Consider the following 21203-nt stretch of genomic DNA (forward strand, 5'->3'; position numbering starts at 1 on the left):
TTTTCTTTATTTTCTGTGCTGGATCTTTTGAAACATGTAGCAGATTTTGACGTTTTTCTACAGTAAATGTATACCCTACGGCCTATATGTCATTTTGCATCAGATCTTTCACCACATTCTGAAACTACACTCTCTCCTCTTTCCAATGATACCCCACTTGTGAAATTCTATGGTGGAAAATGGCGTTTTTAGCCCTTTGAAAATATAGTATGTATTTGTGAAATAGCAGAATTTCAGCACTAGAACAGCCACACTTATCTCAGGAAGGATTTTGCAAGGGATCTTTCACCACATTCTATAAGTACACTCTCTCCTCTTTCCAATGACACCCCACTTGTGAAATTCTATGGTGGAAAATGGCGTTTTTAGCCCTTTGAAAATATAGTATGTATTTGTGAAATGGCAGAATTTCAGCACTAGAACAACCACACTTATCTCAGGAAGGATTTTGCAAGGGATCTTTCACCACATTCTATAAGTACACTCTCTCCTCTTTCCAATAACACCCCACTTGTGAAATTCTATGGTGGAAAATGGCATATTTAGCCCCTCTGAAAATATAGTATGTATGTGTGAAATTGCAGAATTTCAGCACTAGAACAGCCACAATCATCTGAAGAAGGATTTTGCAAGGGATCTTTCACCACATTCTATAAGTACACTCTCTCCTCTTTCCAAGGACACCCCACTTGTGAAATTCTATGGTGGAAAATGGCATATTTAGCCCCTCTGAAAATATAGTATGTATTTTGTGAAATTGCAGAATTTCAGCACTAGAACAGCCACAATCATCTGAAGAAGGATTTTGCAAGGGATCTTTCACCACATTCTGAAACTACACTCTCTCCTCTTTCCAAGGACACCCCACTTGTGAAATTCTATGGTGGAAAATGGCATATTTAGCCCCTCTGAAAATATAGTATGTATTTTGTGAAATTGCAGATTTTCAGCACTAAAACAGCCACAGTCATCTCAAGAAGGATTTTGCAAGGGATCTTTCACCACATTCTATAAGTACACTCTCTCCTCTTTCCAATGACACCCCACTTGTGAAATTCTATGGTGGAAAATGGCATATTTAGCCCCTCTGAAAATATAGTATGTATGTGTGAAATTGCAGATTTTCAGCACTAAAACAGCCAGTCATCTCAAGAAGGATTTTGCAAAGGATCTTTCACCACATTCTGAAACTACACTCTCTCCTCTTTCCAATGACACCCCACTTGTGAAATTCTATGGTGGAAAATGGCATATTTAGCCCCCTCTGAAAATATAGTATGTATTTGTTGAAATTGCAGAATTTCAGCACTAGAACAGCCACAATCATCTCAAGAAGGATTTTGCAAGGGATATTTCACCACATTCTATAAGTACACTCTCCTCTTTCCAATGACACCCCACTTGTGAAATTCTATGGTGGAAAATGGCATATTAAGCCCCCTCTGAAAATATAGTATGTATGTGTGAAATTGCATAATTTTAGCACTAGAACAGCCACAATCATCTCAAGAAGGATTTTGCAAGAGATCTTTCACCACATTCTATAAGTACACTCTCTCCTCTTTCCAAGAATACCCCACTTGTGAAATTCTATGGTGGAAAGTGGCATATTTAGCCTCTCTGAAAATATAGTATGTATGTGTGAAATTGCAGATTTTCAGCACTAAAACAGCCAGTCATCTCAAGAAGGATTTTGCAAGGGATCTTTCACCACATTCTATAAGTACACTCTCTCCTCTTTCCAATGACACCCCACTTGTGAAATTCTATGGTGGAAAATGGCGTTTTTAGCCCTTTGAAAATATAGTATGTATTTGTGAAATAGCAGAATTTCAGCACTAGAACAGCCACACTTATCTCAGGAAGGATTTTGCAAGGGATCTTTCACCACATTCTATAAGTACACTCTCTCCTCTTTCCAATGACACCCCACTTGTGAAATTCTATGGTGGAAAATGGCATATTTAGCCCCTCTGAAAATATAGTATGTATGTGTGAAATTGCAGATTTTCAGCACTAAAACAGCCAGTCATCTCAAGAAGGATTTTGCAAGGGATCTTTCACCACATTATGAAACTACACTCTCTCCTCTTTCCAATGACACCCCACTTGTGAAAGTCTATGGTGGAAAATGGCATATTTAGCCCCCTCTGAAAATATAGTATGTATGTGTGAAATTGCAGAATTTTAGCACTAGAAAAGCCACAATCATCTCAAGAAGGATTTTGCAAGGGATCTTTCACCACATTCTGAAACTACACTCTCTCCTCTTTCCAAGGACACCCCACTTGTGAAATTCTATGGTGGAAAATGGCATATTTAGCCCCTCTGAAAATAAAGTATGTATTTTGTGAAATTGCAGAATTTCAGCACTAGAACAGCCACAATCATCTCAAGAAGGAATTTTCAAGGGATCGTTCACCACATTCTGAAACTACTCTCTCTCCTCTTTCCAATGACACCCCACTTGTGAAATTCTATGGTGGAAAATGGCATATTTAGCCCCTCTGAAAATATAGTATGTATGTGTGAAATTGCAGATTTTCAGCACTAAAACAGCCACAGTCATCTCAAGAAGGATTTTGCAAGGGATCTTTCACCACATTCTATAAGTACACTCTCTCCTCTTTCCAATGACACCCCACTTGTGAAATTCTATGGTGGAAAATGGCATATTTAGCCCCTCTGAAAATATAGTATGTATTTTGTGAAATTGCAGAATTTCAGCACTAGAACAGCCACAATCATCTCAAGAAGGATTTTTCAAGGGATCGTTCACGACATTCTGAAACTACTCTCTCTCCTCTTTCCAATGACACCCCACTTGTGAAATTCTATGGTGGAAAATGGCATATTTAGCCCCTCTGAAAATATAGTATGTATGTGTGAAATTGCAGATTTTCAGCACTAAAACAGCCACAGTCATCTCAAGAAGGATTTTGCAAGGGATCTTTCACCACATTCTATAAGTACACTCTCTCCTCTTTCCAATGACACCCCACTTGTGAAATTCTATGGTGGAAAATGGCATATTTAGCCCCTCTGAAAATATAGTATGTATGTGTGAAATTGCAGAATTTCAGCACTAAAACAGCCAGTCATCTCAAGAAGGATTTTGCAAGGGATCTTTCACCACATTATGAAACTACACTCTCTCCTCTTTCCAATGACACCCCACTTGTGAAAGTCTATGGTGGAAAATGGCATATTTAGCCCCCTCTGAAAATATAGTATGTATGTGTGAAATTGCAGAATTTTAGCACTAGAAAAGCCACAATCATCTCAAGAAGGATTTTGCAAGGGATCTTTCACCACATTCTGAAACTACACTCTCTCCTCTTTCCAAGGACACCCCACTTGTGAAATTCTATGGTGGAAAATGGCATATTTAGCCCCTCTGAAAATAAAGTATGTATTTTGTGAAATTGCAGAATTTCAGCACTAGAACAGCCACAATCATCTCAAGAAGGATTTTTCAAGGGATCGTTCACGACATTCTGAAACTACTCTCTCTCCTCTTTCCAATGACACCCCACTTGTGAAATTCTATGGTGGAAAATGGCATATTTAGCCCCTCTGAAAATATAGTATGTATGTGTGAAATTGCAGATTTTCAGCACTAAAACAGCCACAGTCATCTCAAGAAGGATTTTGCAAGGGATCTTTCACCACATTCTATAAGTACACTCTCTCCTCTTTCCAATGACACCCCACTTGTGAAATTCTATGGTGGAAAATGGCATATTTAGCCCCTCTGAAAATATAGTATGTATTTTGTGAAATTGCAGAATTTCAGCACTAGAACAGCCACAATCATCTCAAGAAGGATTTTTCAAGGGATCGTTCACGACATTCTGAAACTACTCTCTCTCCTCTTTCCAATGACACCCCACTTGTGAAATTCTATGGTGGAAAATGGCATATTTAGCCCCTCTGAAAATATAGTATGTATGTGTGAAATTGCAGATTTTCAGCACTAAAACAGCCACAGTCATCTCAAGAAGGATTTTGCAAGGGATCTTTCACCACATTCTATAAGTACACTCTCTCCTCTTTCCAATGACACCCCACTTGTGAAATTCTATGGTGGAAAATGGCATATTTAGCCCCTCTGAAAATATAGTATGTATTTTGTGAAATTGCAGAATTTCAGCACTAGAACAGCCACAATCATCTCAAGAAGGATTTTTCAAGGGATCGTTCACCACATTCTGAAACTACTCTCTCTCCTCTTTCCAATGACACCCCACTTGTGAAATTCTATGGTGGATAATTGCATATTTAGCCCCTCTGAAAATATAGTATGTATGTGTGAAATTGCAGATCTTCAGCACTAAAACAGCCACAGTAATCTCAAGAAGGATTTTGCAAGGGATCTTTCACCACATTCTATAAGTACACTCTCTCCTCTTTCCAATGACACCCCACTTGTGAAATTCTATGGTGGAAAATGGCATATTTAGCCCCTCTGAAAATATAGTATGTATTTTGTGAAATTGCAGATTTTCAGCACTAAAACAGCCACAGTCATCTCAAGAAGGATTTTGCAAGGGATCTTTCACCACATTCTATAAGTACACTCTCTCCTCTTTCCAATGACACCCCACTTGTGAAATTCTATGGTGGAAAATGGCATATTTAGCCTCTCTGGAAATATAGTATGTATGTGTGAAATTGCAGATTTTCAGCACTAAAACAGCCAGTCATCTCAAGAAGGATTTTGCAAAAGATCTTTCACCACATTCTATAAGTACACTCTCTCCTCTTTCCAATGACACCCCACTTGTGAAATTCTATGGTGGAAAATGGCATATTTAGCCCCTCTGAAAATATAGTATGTATTTTGTGAAATTGCAGAATTTCAGCACTAGAACAGCCACAATCATCTCAAGAAGGATTTTTCAAGGGATCGTTCACGACATTCTGAAACTACTCTCTCTCCTCTTTCCAATGACACCCCACTTGTGAAATTCTATGGTGGAAAATGGCATATTTAGCCCCTCTGAAAATATAGTATGTATGTGTGAAATTGCAGATTTTCAGCACTAAAACAGCCACAGTCATCTCAAGAAGGATTTTGCAAGGGATCTTTCACCACATTCTATAAGTACACTCTCTCCTCTTTCCAATGACACCCCACTTGTGAAATTCTATGGTGGAAAATGGCATATTTAGCCTCTCTGGAAATATAGTATGTATGTGTGAAATTGCAGATTTTCAGCACTAAAACAGCCAGTCATCTCAAGAAGGATTTTGCAAAAGATCTTTCACCACATTCTATAAGTACACTCTCTCCTCTTTCCAATGACACCCCACTTATGAAATTCTATGGTGGAAAATGGCATATTTAGCCTCTCTGGAAATATAGTATGTATGTGTGAAATTGCAGATTTTCAGCACTAAAACAGCCAGTCATCTCAAGAAGGATTTTGCAAGGGATCTTTCACCACATTCTATAAGTACACTCTCTCCTCTTTCCAATGACACCCCACTTGTGAAATTCTATGGTGGAAAATGGCATATTTAGCCCCTCTGAAAATATAGTATGTATTTTGTGAAATTGCAGAATTTCAGCACTAGAACAGCCACAATCATCTCAAGAAGGATTTTTCAAGGGATCGTTCACGACATTCTGAAACTACTCTCTCTCCTCTTTCCAATGACACCCCACTTGTGAAATTCTATGGTGGAAAATGGCATATTTAGCCCCTCTGAAAATATAGTATGTATGTGTGAAATTGCAGATTTTCAGCACTAAAACAGCCACAGTCATCTCAAGAAGGATTTTGCAAGGGATCTTTCACCACATTCTATAAGTACACTCTCTCCTCTTTCCAATGACACCCCACTTGTGAAATTCTATGGTGGAAAATGGCATATTTAGCCTCTCTGGAAATATAGTATGTATGTGTGAAATTGCAGATTTTCAGCACTAAAACAGCCAGTCATCTCAAGAAGGATTTTGCAAAAGATCTTTCACCACATTCTATAAGTACACTCTCTCCTCTTTCCAATGACACCCCACTTATGAAATTCTATGGTGGAAAATGGCATATTTAGCCTCTCTGGAAATATAGTATGTATGTGTGAAATTGCAGATTTTCAGCACTAAAACAGCCAGTCATCTCAAGAAGGATTTTGCAAGGGATCTTTCACCACATTCTATAAGTACACTCTCTCCTCTTTCCAATGACACCCCACTTGTGAAATTCTATGGTGGAAAATGCCATATTTAGCCCCTCTGAAAATATAGTATGTATTTTGTGAAATTGCAGAATTTCAGCACTAGAACAGCCACAATCATCTCAAGAAGGATTTTGCAAGAGATCTTTCACCACATTCTATAAGTACACTCTCTCCTCTTTCCAATGACACCCCACTTGTGAAATTCTATGGTGGAAAATGCCATATTTTGCCCCTCTGAAAATATAGTATGTATTTGTTGAAATTGCAGAATTTCAGCACTAGAACAGCCACAATCATCTCAATAAGGATTTTGCAAGGGATATTTCACCACATTCTGAAACTACACTCTCTCCTCTTTCCAATGACACCCCACTTGTGAAATTCTATGGTGGAAAATGGCATATTTTGCCCCTCTGAAAATATAGTATGTATTTGTTGAAATTGCAGAATTTCAGCACTAGAACAGCCACAATCATCTCAAGAAGGATTTTGCAAGGGATATTTCACCACATTCTATAAGTACACTCTCCTCTTTCCAATGACACCCCACTTGTGAAATTCTATGGTGGAAAATGGCATATTAAGCCCCCTCTGAAAATATAGTATGTATGTGTGAAATTGCATAATTTTAGCACTAGAACAGCCACAATCATCTCAAGAAGGATTTTGCAAGAGATCTTTCACCACATTCTATAAGTACACTCTCTCCTCTTTCCAAGAATACCCCACTTGTGAAATTCTATGGTGGAAAATGGCATATTTAGCCTCTCTGAAAATATAGTATGTATGTGTGAAATTGCAGATTTTCAGCACTAAAACAGCCAGTCATCTCAAGAAGGATTTTGCAAGGGATCTTTCACCACATTCTATAAGTACACTCTCTCCTCTTTCCAATGACACCCCACTTGTGAAATTCTATGGTGGAAAATGGCATATTAAGCCCCCTCTGAAAATATAGTATGTATGTTTGAAATTGCATAATTTTAGCACTAGAACAGCCACAATCATCTCAAGAAGGATTTTGCAAGAGATCTTTCACCACATTCTATAAGTACACTCTCTCCTCTTTCCAAGAATACCCCACTTGTGAAATTCTATGGTGGAAAATGGCATATTTAGCCTCTCTGAAAATATAGTATGTATGTGTGAAATTGCAGATTTTCAGCACTAAAACAGCCAGTCATCTCAAGAAGGATTTTGCAAGGGATCTTTCACCACATTCTATAAGTACACTCTCTCCTCTTTCCAATGACACCCCACTTGTGAAATTCTATGGTGGAAAATGGCGTTTTTAGCCCTTTGAAAATATAGTATGTATTTGTGAAATAGCAGAATTTCAGCACTAGAACAGCCACACTTATCTCAGGAAGGATTTTGCAAGGGATCTTTCACCACATTCTATAAGTACACTCTCTCCTCTTTCCAATGACACCCCACTTGTGAAATTCTATGGTGGAAAATGGCATATTTAGCCCCTCTGAAAATATAGTATGTATGTGTGAAATTGCAGATTTTCAGCACTAAAACAGCCAGTCATCTCAAGAAGGATTTTGCAAGGGATCTTTCACCACATTATGAAACTACACTCTCTCCTCTTTCCAATGACACCCCACTTGTGAAAGTCTATGGTGGAAAATGGCATATTTAGCCCCCTCTGAAAATATAGTATGTATGTGTGAAATTGCAGAATTTTAGCACTAGAAAAGCCACAATCATCTCAAGAAGGATTTTGCAAGGGATCTTTCACCACATTCTGAAACTACACTCTCTCCTCTTTCCAATGACACCCCACTTGTGAAATTCTATGGTGGAAAATGCCATATTTTGCCCCTCTGAAAATATAGTATGTATTTGTTGAAATTGCAGAATTTCAGCACTAGAACAGCCACAATCATCTGAAGAAGGATTTTGCAAGGGATCTTTCACCACATTCTATAAGTACACTCTCTCCTCTTTCCAAGGACACCCCACTTGTGAAATTCTATGGTGGAAAATGGCATATTTAGCCCCTCTGAAAATATAGTATGTATTTTGTGAAATTGCAGAATTTCAGCACTAGAACAGCCACAATCATCTCAAGAAGGATTTTTCAAGGGATCGTTCACCACATTCTGAAACTACTCTCTCTCCTCTTTCCAATGACACCCCACTTGTGAAATTCTATGGTGGATAATTGCATATTTAGCCCCTCTGAAAATATAGTATGTATGTGTGAAATTGCAGATCTTCAGCACTAAAACAGCCACAGTAATCTCAAGAAGGATTTTGCAAGGGATCTTTCACCACATTCTATAAGTACACTCTCTCCTCTTTCCAATGACACCCCACTTGTGAAATTCTATGGTGGAAAATGGCATATTTAGCCCCCTCTGAAAATATAGTATGTATGTGTGAAATTGCATAATTCTAGCACTAGAACAGCCACAATAATCTCAAGAAGGATTTTGCAAGAGATCTTTCACCACATTCTATAAGTACACTCTCTCCTCTTTCCAATGACACCCCACTTGTGAAATTCTATGGTGGAAAATGGCATATTTAGCCTCTCTGGAAATATAGTATGTATGTGTGAAATTGCAGATTTTCAGCACTAAAACAGCCAGTCATCTCAAGAAGGATTTTGCAAGGGATCTTTCACCACATTCTATAAGTACACTCTCTCCTCTTTCCAATGACACCCCACTTGTGAAATTCTATGGTGGAAAATGCCATATTTTGCCCCTCTGAAAATCTAGTATGTATTTGTTGAAATTGCAGAATTTCAGCACTAGAACAGCCACAATCATCTGAAGAAGGATTTTGCAAGGGATCTTTCACCACATTCTGAAACTACACTCTCTCCTCTTTCCAATGACATCCCACTTGTGAAATTCTATGGTGGAAAATGGCCTTTTATCAAAACCACAGAGTCAAAGTGCAGGCTCAGGACAACCAGATGAAGAAACACAAAATGAGTAAGGTATAAGTAGGGCAGGTAATCAGAGGAATACAATGAGCAGCAGGGTAACCAATAATTGAATCAAACAGAACATGTGGCAAGAATGGGGCAGGGAGAGCTGTCAAGGCAAGAGCACATGGCACACTCAAAACAAACACAGAGTAAAGCACGATCAGGCCAGCAGGGGGGGTAACGTAAACAATGAGTCCAGAGGCAGTCCTGACAGTACCCCCCCCTTCAATGTGCGCCTCTTGGCGCAAGGGTGGGATGGTTGGGGTGCTGATGGCGGAAGTCCCGGATCAGAGACTTCGGAGACCAGGACCCGACTCGAAGGTTCCCAGGACCGTTCCTCCGGCCCATAACCTTCCCAGTCGACCAGGAACTGGAGGCGCCGGGCATCCAATAACCTTCTGACAGTGAAGGCTGGGGCTCCATCGATAATGCAAGGAGGAGGAGGTGTTTCAGTAGGGGGAGAGAGTGAGCAGTGGCTGACCGATTTGATTCAAGATACGTGGAAGGTCGGGAGTATCCGCCGAAGGGGCAAAGGCAGCTTCAGTCGAACCACAGACGGGCTGAAAACCTGTTCAATTTGGTAAGGGCCGATGAACCGAGGAGCAAGCTTGCGCGACTGGAGTTTCAGGGGCAGGTCTTTAGTCGAGAGCCAAACCTGCGGTCCCCTCCGATAACGTGGTGCCTTGACCCTCCGCCGATCTGCCACCCGTTTCACCTGGGCACTGGAGTGCAGGAGGGCCGCCCGAGCTCCAGATCTTGATTAGCACGCTCCGTCTGCCCATTGGACTCCGGGTGGAAACCAGATGAGAGACTAACAGAAGCCCCTAGGCATTTGCAAAACTCCCTCCAGCAAGCCGAGACAAACTGAGGGCCCCGGTCTGACACCACATCACAAGGCAGGCCATGGATCTAGAACACATGGATAGTAACAAGAATAGCAGTTTCCTTGGCAGAGGGTAGTTTGGTCAGAGGAACAAAATGCACTGACTTGGAGAACCTATCAACAATTGTGAGCACAACAGTGTTACCATCCGAAGGTGGGAGAGCAGTCACGAAGTCAAGAGCTATGTGGGACCAGGGCCGCTTGGGAACAGGAAGGGGCTGAAGGAGGCCTGCAGGTGGTCGATTGGAGGTCTTGTTGCTAGCGCAGGTAGTACAAGCAGCAATATAGGCTCGGACATCAGCAACCATCTTAGGCCACCAAAAACGCTGTCGGAGGCAGGCCATGGTCCTCCTGATCCCAGCATGGCATGCCAGGTTAGATGCATGACCCCATGAAAGGACCTCTGATCTGACAGATCTGGGAACAAACAAACAGTTAGCAGGGCAACCCTCTGGGCTAGGCTCCTTCTGCAACGCCTCCTGAACCCTTCTCTCGATTCCCCAGGACACAGCACCTACGAAACATCGAGATGGCAAGATGGTGTCCACAGTTCTGGACTTCTCGGCTCCAGAAAACTGGCGGGAAAGGGCATCGGGTTTCACATTCTGGGCACCTGGACGATAGGACAGAGTAAAATTAAAACAGTTAAAAAACAGAGACCACCTTGCCTGGCGGGCATTGAGGCGTTTGGCAGACTTCATGTACTCGAGATTTCTGTGATCCGTCCAGATTAGGAATGGTTGTTCAGCTCCCTCTAGCCAATGGCGCCATTCTTGGAGTGCCAGCTTGACCGCGAGGAGTTCCCGATCACCGACATCATAATTCTGTTCAGAGGAGGAGAGTCTGTGAGAGTAGTAAGCGCATGGATGGACTTTACCGTCAGTAGAGGATCTCTGGGACAGAATCGCACCAACACCGATATCAGAGGCGTCCACTTCAAGAATGATCTGGCGAGTGGGGTCAGGGGTGGTCAGGACTGGAGCAGAAGTGAAGCGGGATTTGAGGTCTTGAAAAGCCCTCTCTGCGGCCTCATTCCAGATGAACCTAACCGATGATGAAGTCAGACAAGTCAAAGGTGCTGCCACAGAACTGTAATTACGCACAAACCTTCTGTAAAAATTGGCGAATCCCAGGAATCTTTGCAGGTCCTTGCGTGACTGTGGGGTTGACCATTCCACCACAGCTTTCACTTTGGATGGGTCCATCTCCAGTCCTCTCTGAGAAATGACAAAGCCTAGGAAAGAAGTAGAGTCCTGGTGAAAAACACATTTCTCAGCTTTGACAAACAACTGATTCTTCAGCAGCCTTTGAAGCACTGATCTCACGTGTTGGACATGTTCTGTTAAGGATTTGGAAAAAATCTAAATATCGTTCAAATAAACAAACACGAACTTGTTGACCATATCACGATGGACATCGTTGACCAGGCACTGAAAAACAGCAGGGGCGTTAGTTAGACCAAAAGGCATCACCAAATACTCATTGTGGCCCCTAGGCGTGTTGAAGGCCATCTTCCACTCGTCCCCATGCCCGATGCGCACAAGGTGATATGCATTGTGCAGGTCTAATTTGGAAAACACAGTCGCCCCCTGCAACAACTCAAAGGCCCCTGACATTAGGGGCAGAGGGTACTTGTTCTTGACCATGATGTTATTAAGACCACGGTAGTCAATGCAAGGTCTCAAAGAACCGTCCTTCTTGGAGAGAAAGAAGAATCCCGCGCCTGCTGGGGAGGAGGACGGGCGAATAATCCCTGCGGCTAAAGAGTCCTCAATGTACCTTTCCATGGCCAGACGTTCAGGGGCAGAGAGAGAGTACACACCACCCCGCAGCGGACTAGTTCCGGGCAGCAGTTCGATGGGGCAGTCATATGGGCGGTGAGGTAGTAGTGCCGTGGCCCTAGACTTGCTGAACACCGGCTTCAGGTCGATGTATTCCCCAGGGACCTTGGAGAGATCTGGATAGTCATCACGTACCTCAGGAGCAGACAAAAGGTAAGAGGCAGACTTCAGACAGTGAGACAGAATGGGCTCCAGCCCAAAATTGTGTTCTTGTCCCAATTGACATGAGGATTATGTTTAGCCAGCCATCTATGGCCAATAATCAAAGGGTTCAGAGGAGAGTCAATCACATACAAAACAATCTCTTCAAAATGATTGCCAGAAAGTAGCAGACTCACCGGCTCGGTTCGATGGGTGACCTGGGCGAACTGGCTTCCACTGAGTGAGTAGATGGCCAATGGCACAGGAATCTTGATGGTCGGAACTCCCCACTGTGCCACCAAGGCAGAGTCTATGAAGCTCTCTTCGGCCCCAGAGTCCACAAGAGCAGAGGAGGTAAGTCGCTGGCCTTTGCAAAAAACTGTGATTGGCAGGGTGGTCTGAAGTGGTGGGGAAGATCTCCTAGAAAGCCCGCCCGCCAGAACTCCCCTCACTTCTGGCGAGCGCTTTCTTTTACCGGACAGGCATCAACGAAGTGCCCCTGTTGGCCACAGTAGAGGCAAGCTTTGTCTCTCAGACGTCGTTCCTTTTCAGCAGGTGAGAGGCGAGCACGATCCACTTGCATGGGCTCTGACGTGCCTGGCAGCACAGAACTGGAATCAGGAGTGGTGGGGCGAGAGTCTTGTTTGGGAAAGACCAGGGGTCTTCGCATCCTACGCCGCTGCCCCAGCCGTACGTCAACGCGAATGGCCATGTCCACAAGATCATCGAACCCAGCTGGCAGGGTGTGGGGAAGAAGTTCATCCTTGACCTCTTCTGCTAGTCCATTGAAAAAGACGTCGTACATGGCTTCAGAATTCCAGCCGCTGAAACCGCCAGAGTTCGAAATCGAATGCCATAGTCCGATACAGATTGTCGACCCTGACGAAGCTGTAGGACCTCTCTGGCAGCCTCTCGGCCCTGCTTGGACCGGTCGAACACCTTCTTCATCTCTTTTGAGTACTCTGAGAAATTCGTTCGAAGGGCTGGTTGGTTGGTCCAGATGGCAGTGCCCCAGTCACGAGCCTTTCCAGACAGTAGGGTGATCACGTAGGCAACCTTTGCTTCATCCGAAGGGAAGGTGGAGGGTTGGAGAGAGAAAACAAGGCCACATTGGACCAAGAAACCCTCACATGACCCAGGATCTCCAGCGTAGGTCTCCGGAGGCGGTAGGCGGGGTTCTCTGGCTGGTGGGTTAGACGTTAAACTGCTGGAATTTGCCCCCTGAGCAGCAGTAGTTGCCTGGGAACCTCCCTGGGAAGACATGGAGAGTTGAATTTGCTGGTTCTGGGCCGCTAATCCAGTTAGCGATGCAGTCACTGACTCCACTTGGTTGGAGATGGTGTTAAGCATGGCCTGATGTTTTCCCAGCATAGTTCCATGTAAATCCAGGACGGACCTCACTTGATTGGCGTCTGCTGGGTCCATGGTAGATCTGGTTGTACTGTCAGGCTCGGGACAAGGAGGACCCAAATGCAGAAAAGTGAAGTTCCAGAGATTTATTAGAATGGCAACCAGCACAAGCACACAAGTTCAAGTCAATCCCAAAATAGGGCAGTATTACAAACATCCAAAAGAGAGTGTCAAAAATCAGAGTTCAGTCCAGTTGAGTAATCCAAAAAAAAAAGTAAACATCAAAAACTGAGATTCAAGGAGAAAGTTCAAAAACTGAAAAAATTCAATAATCACGAGCAATCAAAATCAGGGCTACGTAAATGTCCATAAACTAAAAAAACCAACCTCAAAGGTTTTCAGTAGCAGAGTTCAGATAAAGGTCCAGAAAACAAGAATCTCAGACTCAAACCTACAGAGTCAAAGTGCAGGCTCAGGACAACCAGATGAAGAAACACAAAATGAGTAAGGTATAAGTAGGGCAGGTAATCAGAGGAATACAATGAGCAGCAGGGTAACCAATAATTGAATCAAACAGAACAGGTGGCAAGAATGGGGCGGGGAGAGCTGTCAAGGCAAGAGCACATGGCACACTCAAAACAAACACAGAGTAAAGCAAGATCAGGCCAGCAGGGGGGGTAACGTAAACAATGAGTCCAGAGGCAGTCCTGACAGCATAGCCTATTCGACTTAGTTTAAACCAGTGGTCCCCAAACTACGGCCAGTGGGCTGGATACGGCCCGCCGCCTCATTTTAGGTGGCCCCCCAAAAAATGTCCGTGGTATATAGGATCCGGCCCGCACGGGAGGTACGACATCGTCAAACTATAACCTCCGTAATTTCCCCCATTCATTCTCTATAGCGGGTCTAAACAGTACACATGTAATACTCTTTTTGTCCACTGGTGGTTGTTTTGGCGCTGTTTCACGTTTGCCATCGAAAACGGAATGAAATGTATAGTAGGCCTACCTGCAAACAATGTAAGAGGCCTCTGCTGACTGCATCAGTGCTTAAAGTATTCTAAAAAATTATCAATTAATTGTTAATAACTAACTAACTTCTATTCAAGTCATAATTCTGGAACTTTCTGGTATAATTATTTATATTTTTTATTCACTCGTTCAAATGTTCATACAGAGTTCACAAAGTTGAAAGTCAAATCAGGTGAGTGAAAGTTAGAATGGTGGTCATTTTAGATGTTTCTGCCACCACTTCATAAAACTCATAGTTTGAGAACTTTAAATTATTTGTAGGATATTGCTTGTTCACAACTTGAGCTGTGTATGCAAAGTTCAAAAATATACTTTTGGGACTCCCTGCTTATAGTTTTGAGAATGCTATTATTAGTATTATTTCATTTGAGCTACATTTTACACTGATATGGCATGATGGCAATATAAACACAGATAACAATGGTATTAAATTGCAATAGCCTATAGATTAAATGTAATGGAATATTCAACTAAGGTAGACTGCCTTTGTTCACAGCGCTAAGCTATTTATGGTTACTGATATACTCCGAGTCTCTGGCCCTCTCTTAGAACCAGGCATAGTGAGCTGGCCCTCGGAAGAAAAAGTTTGGGGACCACTGGTTTAAACAAACGTAAGCACATGCACAATAAAATGGCATAGCCTACAGAGTTGTCATTTCACACTTTGTGATCCTATAGACAGGATATTATGACAATATTTGATCCACAAACTTTGCAGTCATTTAACGCTGAATGTAGCACGGAATGCAATCGGTTGCTATAGGCTATCCTCCAGCGATAAAACCGTGAACTCATGAGCTTCTGTCCTATCAAGCTTTTACATGATTACACATTACAACTGCTATTAACCACATACCATTTAGAAGCTAGACATAGCGAACATGACTAAACGTAAGGACAATGAACTCTTACCTTTATGGTGTACAAGTTATCCACAGTCCCTGTCGTATTCCACACTTTGTAGAAGTAATCCACTGAGAGGACTTGTTATAAGGAGCCACATTTATTGAACGGTTACATAGAGAATACATTACATTGAACTGTCAATCAAGTGTAAGGTGCGCGGTCACACCCTTAGGACCCTAATAACATTCTGAGGTGCCTCTGGCACGCCTGACCTTATTTCAATTTTATTGAGCCAAATGTTACATCTTTTTGAAAGAAAGACAATGTAATGGATCAGAATCAGTCCTAAGAACTACTACCACAACAGTTGACTAACAGTTTTGGTGTCACGGTATCATGTAATGCATACAGGTTGAAATACATTACTTTAAATTACTTACACATTCAGCATAATTTCATTATGTTTGAACAATCAATCTTATTCATGTGACTTAAGCATAGCAGTATGACAAGTGTTTGTCTATACTTCAACATTACCAAGTCATATACTTTCTATTCCTGTGACTTCCATATTTCAACAGACAGTCTATCATGACTCACTGGCATGCTGTATGTAAAAAACAGTGTATATAAAAATAGAGATTACAATAACATGGTACTATCGAAATTTTGAAAGAACTCTTTATCATTATCTAAGGTCTACAACTCTGTTACATTTACATATAAATAACTAGGTTCACTGTACTTATTTCAGAGAACAATGGATAGAAACAGAAAGAGGAATTATGACAGAAAATGGATAGCAGCACAAAGAAAGTCTTTGAAGTTCTGTAGACCAGTTAAACAAGATACAATCACTACTGTCAGCCACCAGTCTACACCCAATACACCCACCTTGCCACTCCTCACTGATGAGACTGAATGGCAGGTGTCATCGGTAGACATGGATGTGACCGATCTGACAGACTCAGGAAGCATGTCTCCCATCACTGAACATCATCCACTAAAAGAAGATCTGGCTAATTGGGCAGTTGATCACAACATCACACATTCGGCTGTAGATAGTCTGCTGAGAATTGTAAACAGACACAATCTTGCACAGTTACCATCAAGTGCAAGAACGCTCCTTGGCACACAAAAAACAGTTCAGCAGACAACCAAATCTGGCATGGACTATGTGTACTTGGGTGTAGAGACTATGCTTAAGAAGACACTACAAAAGCACCCTCTTCCAGCCGACACACATATTTTGAACCTGTCCTTAAACATAGACGGGTTACCCCTCTTCAAAAGTTCAAAAACTTGCATTTGGTCAATTCTGGCAGCCACTGACCAAGTCCCACCATCAGTATTCCCTGTGGCACTAACATGTAGCACCTCAAAACTGTGAGACCTAGACTTTATCAGAGACAACTAATGAACTGCGTGGTCTACTCAGCGAGGGGATTGTCCATAATGGCAAACATGTTGCTGTCCACCTACAGTGCATTGTATGTGATGCACCTGCAAAGGCCATGGTCAAGGGGACAAAAACAATATTCTGGGTATTACGGGTGTGACAAGTGTACACAAGTGTCTGGCTTGGAAGAGTTATATATCAGCAGGTAGAGGGAGTAGAGATGCGCACAGACGAGTCATTCAGGGCGCATACTCAAACAGAACACCATCAAACCCTTTCGCCCTTTGCGTCTCTTGCCATTGACATGATAAATTCATTCCCAGTTGACTATATGCATCAGGCTTGTCTTGGGGTCATGAAAAAGCTCCTCCTAACATGGCTAAATGGGAACAGACAGACACGCATAAGCAGAGCTCAAATCACTGCCATTAACAACCGTCTGTTAGGTTTGAGGAAGTCAATGCCTACCCTTTTTCAACGAAAACCAAGGAGCCTGGATGAGCTTGAGCGTTGGAAAGCGACTGAATTGAGGCAGTTTATGCTATACACCGGAAAAATAGTTTTGAAAGGAATTTTGAGAACGGATGTGTATGAGTATTTTTTAACATTTTCTGTCGCTCTAGCGATTCTCGTGTGTCCCAGCTTAGTCCAACACCACCACCTCTATGCAAAAGAGCTTTTGTCATACTTTGTGCAAACAGCCAAACAAATCTATGGTCCAGAATTCATAGTCTACAATGTCCACAGTATACTACATTTAGCAGATGACGCAGATAAGTGCTCAGCATTTCCATTTGAGAACTTCAACCAAAAAATTAAAAAAATGGTCCGCTCTGGAAACCGCCCACTGTCACAAATAGTAAGAAGACTGTCAGAGACTGATATGAAATGTGAAAGTCCTGGAGCAAATGTCCTCACCCAAAGGTCTTTCCGGAGGCCAAACAACATATTTCAGGCAGGGAAGGTGTTTGTGGAAGTACTGGAAAGAGTCAGCCAGGATGAGGTACAGTGCAGGCTTGAGGCTCTATTCAGTGTGCTGTGTGACTCCAGGATCATTGGAGTGTTCTGCAACAAAAAAATTGACACCCACACACAAGTCATTCCAACATGTCAACTGGAAAAACAAGCAATTATGGTTCAGAATAAGGAGGACTCTGCCACTTTCATGAGGATTTTGCATGAAATGTGACACCTTTTAAAGACTGAAGCCCTATTAGATCATGTCTCCAATAATCAAACGTATTTCATTAATTGTAAAATGTTCAACAAGCAAGCAATCATGTTTCAAAATATGGAGGACTGTACCACACAAATGACAAACCTCGATGAACTTCTACATCCTGTAAGAACTGATACCAAATTACAAATGACAAATGCTAGCCTCTCTTCTCTAACATAACATGTTTTCATATAAAATATACAGTAAATACAACAGCTTAATCCAATTAACTAATGAATTAATGTTATGATAACATATTATACTGCATTTGTAATACTGCTTTGCTCTTTTCACAGATGACCATCTTTCACGTTGTGGAATTTTTTAAAGAAGATCCAGTGACAGTGGCTGTGGTGGCCAAGTCATGGATTGTAAAAACTACTAAGGTAAAAATAATTTTGTCAAAATAAACACACCTGCTGAGGTTTCATTGTGCATTTTGCATAACCTACAAGATGAACAAAGTGATTAGGCCTAACTTGTACTTGCCCCTTGATAGGGACATCTTTGCTATTGGCCTCGCTCAGGGGCATCAAAAAAGGCCAAAAAGGGAATTATCCCTGACAAGGACAGGTGGGAAAAGCACCACGTCAAGCTTGTGCCACACTCCACAACCAGTAAGTCATGTATCATTCCAGCCACAGTTATACGGTATACACTATATTGACAAAAGTATTGGGTCACCTGCCTTGATTCGCATATTTTGACCATTCTTACAAAAGCGCATTTGTGAGGTCACACACTGATGTTGGACGAGGAGACTGGCGCTCAGTCTCTGCTCTAATTAATAAATCTTGAATGTTGCATTTCAGATGATTATGACAGGGCCTTGCGTTGGGTCAAGAGGGCGGAGACCCAACAAAATGTACCGAGTGGAGCGGAGGCTCAGAGCCAGAGCAGGCCCCATGTTGTGCCTGCTCGATTTAGAGAGGACAACTCTGATAGCAGCAGTGAGTGAATTACATAGGTTAGACTTGATCACTTAAGCAATATAGCACAAGTGAGAGTGGGGTTGGTAATGGATATTCCCACGGGTGTTGTTCGGCCGTAGCCACGAGGCCGGAGGCCGAGTGGCGCAGGCAACAACAGCCGTGGGAATATCCATTACCAACCCCACTCTCACTCGTGCTATATTGCTTTTATACAACAATTCTACCGCTTGTTTTGTGTGAATTTCCTACTATAATGTACTGTCTTGTTTGTAGAACTACTTCTTTCCGCCACATATCAACTAATATCAAAATTTGCAGGACAAACTGCCGTTACTAGTTCTAAATGGATGGTTGCTATGGCCAAAGGCCAGTCGTTAGTTCTAAATGGATGGTTGCTACGGCCAAAAGCCAGTCGTTAGATCTATCTCCCCTGTTGTCAAGCGGGCATATCCCAGGATTCTGATGAACCTTACACCATGTCCTAACAAGATCTGAGCTAGCGACTGTCAATGTTGTATGTCTACACTGAATCCGTTCAATATCCCCTTCTATTGCGTCATATTTATCATTCAAAATAGCAGAGCAAAGTGAGTGACAGACAGAAAATAGAAACCGGGTGTCGCACTGCTCCTGTCGCTTGAAGTCAGGACACTCCAATTCAAAACAATGTAATTAAACGGAATTTATCGCTAATGTTTGCCCTCATCACGTCCGGTTAGGACATGGTTTTAGCTTTGATCACTATTTTACTTAGCCTACATGCCATCCAACTAACTAAAATCCACCTTCGTCATATGCTACTATGTTCTGAGCGTCTGTATTTCAGCTTGGATGCAACGTGCCAGTTCATTCAAACTTCACAACTTCACATTGTATCATGGAGTGATTTATTATTAGCTGTGCAAAGTCTGAGTTGAAATGTCCAGGGATATTTCAACTCATGGAACGTCTCTCGGCCAATCAGAAACAAATAAAATAGTTCCATAGAACCTAATTGTTGTATAATGTGTTTTAAATTGGGAGATTTTCCACTTTTGAGAGACACTATTTTGTTTTGCAGTAACAGACATTGAGGAAGAACCCCAGGCTGGGCCGAGTCACCACGCTGCTACCACCACTCTACTGACTCCACTGCCCAACTGTCCTCTCTACGAAGCTGGTGAGTAGCCTAGTACTTAGATAGAGGTAGATGGTAGGCAGATGCCAACTAATTGCCTCTTACATGTCTTAATGGGTTTTCTATTAATGTCTCACTCCAGACAAGCGATCGGCATCACATGCCCCCAGTGGGACACCGCCCACCATTTCAAGTAACCTACTCCATATTAATATCAAATTAACTCTATAACCTTTTTACTAACACATAGTGTAACATTTACCTGCTGCTGCACTCTTGTCTTCTAGGCCCGGACATGGGGAATGATCCTAGGGAGGACATAAAAAAGCTATTAACAATGATGACCTGTGAGTAAAATATATGTTAGGCAATCCAAAACATGCAGGCCCACAAAACACTTTTTTTGTAATGTACACATAAGCACAAACAAATACAAAGTCATATAACTCATATCCTACTGGTAAACAAAATATCACTTTCACACCCTAATCAACTTATGTTTTCCTTTCCTTTCTTTTCTTTTTAACGAAAAGCATTCCAGACAAGAGTACTTGCAAAATTGGAGCACATGGACGAGGTGCAGCAGGAACTCAAAAGGCTGGTGTGTTCAGCTGTCCCTGCCTGAAACACAGAAGTAGAGCCATTGCCCAGACCCAGCAGCAATCAAGCTGAGCTTAATGCCCTCTGCGACAGTGTCAGAGGAGAGGAGCACTTCAGAAAACAGCTGGTGTGTTACACTTTGCACTATTTAGTCAACAGTTCAATGTTCACATCTGACTACTTCAAATGAATATGATATGGCAAAACCACAATAAAATGTGTTTTCTCTCACAGATATCCTTCCTGTCCCTAGACGGCTCCAATACCATGGGCAAGACAGTGAGGCGTATGATGAGCCGTCTTGGGACCACAGAGCTGTGGTCAGGTTACAGCATGAGGGGAAGAAATAAGACATGCTTTGCCGACCTGCCAGTTATGCAGGTAGTAGTAAGTGCAAACGTTTTGTCATTACAAATACTACAACTAATCTGATTATAGGTGAATTGACCAAGGCACTCTTCCAAAAGAAACAAAGAAACACCTTTTTTGCCTTTACTTTGTTCATGGCAATGCAGTAAAAAGTTGAGAATCATTTTGAGTGCATACACCATAGGCATGCAGGCTAACACGCAACCTCGGGTCAAGTCAGGTCAGATCAGTTCATGTCACAGATATGGAGCGCAGAAAGGTCATTTTTCATCACTAAATAAAAAATAGTATTTATTTTATTTCCATAAATCACACACCACATATTTCTGTAAATTGCTC

The 21203-nt window shown here is 42.2% G+C and overlaps 1 protein-coding gene across 1 annotated transcript; it reads left to right on the forward strand.

The window, feature by feature from the left end:
* Window positions 1-17825: 17825 nt before the first annotated feature.
* On the forward strand, window positions 17826-20520 carry LOC121693577. The gene is made up of 8 exons (XM_042073121.1): window positions 17826-17969; window positions 18143-18232; window positions 18346-18463; window positions 18659-18796; window positions 19839-19937; window positions 20038-20088; window positions 20183-20242; window positions 20429-20520. The coding sequence occupies exons 1-8, from the start codon at window positions 17886-17888 to the stop codon at window positions 20518-20520; spliced, it is 732 nt and encodes a 243-aa protein (XP_041929055.1). The 5' UTR covers window positions 17826-17885.
* The last annotated feature ends 683 nt before the right edge of the window (window positions 20521-21203 follow it).

Source organism: Alosa sapidissima, chromosome 19 (genome assembly GCF_018492685.1).
Source record: "Alosa sapidissima isolate fAloSap1 chromosome 19, fAloSap1.pri, whole genome shotgun sequence".
Taxonomy (NCBI): Eukaryota; Metazoa; Chordata; class Actinopteri; order Clupeiformes; family Clupeidae; genus Alosa; species Alosa sapidissima.

Bases quoted from the DNA above. Each gene is read 5' to 3' on its own strand.
- LOC121693577 (XM_042073121.1), top strand. From the start codon at position 17,886: ATGTTCAACAAGCAAGCAATCATGTTTCAAAATATGGAGGACTGTACC. The intron at 17,970-18,142 runs GTAAGAACTGAT...CTCTTTTCACAG, and splicing joins TCGATGAACTTCTACATCCT to ATGACCATCTTTCACGTTGT. The intron at 18,233-18,345 runs GTAAAAATAATT...GCCCCTTGATAG, and splicing joins GGATTGTAAAAACTACTAAG to GGACATCTTTGCTATTGGCC.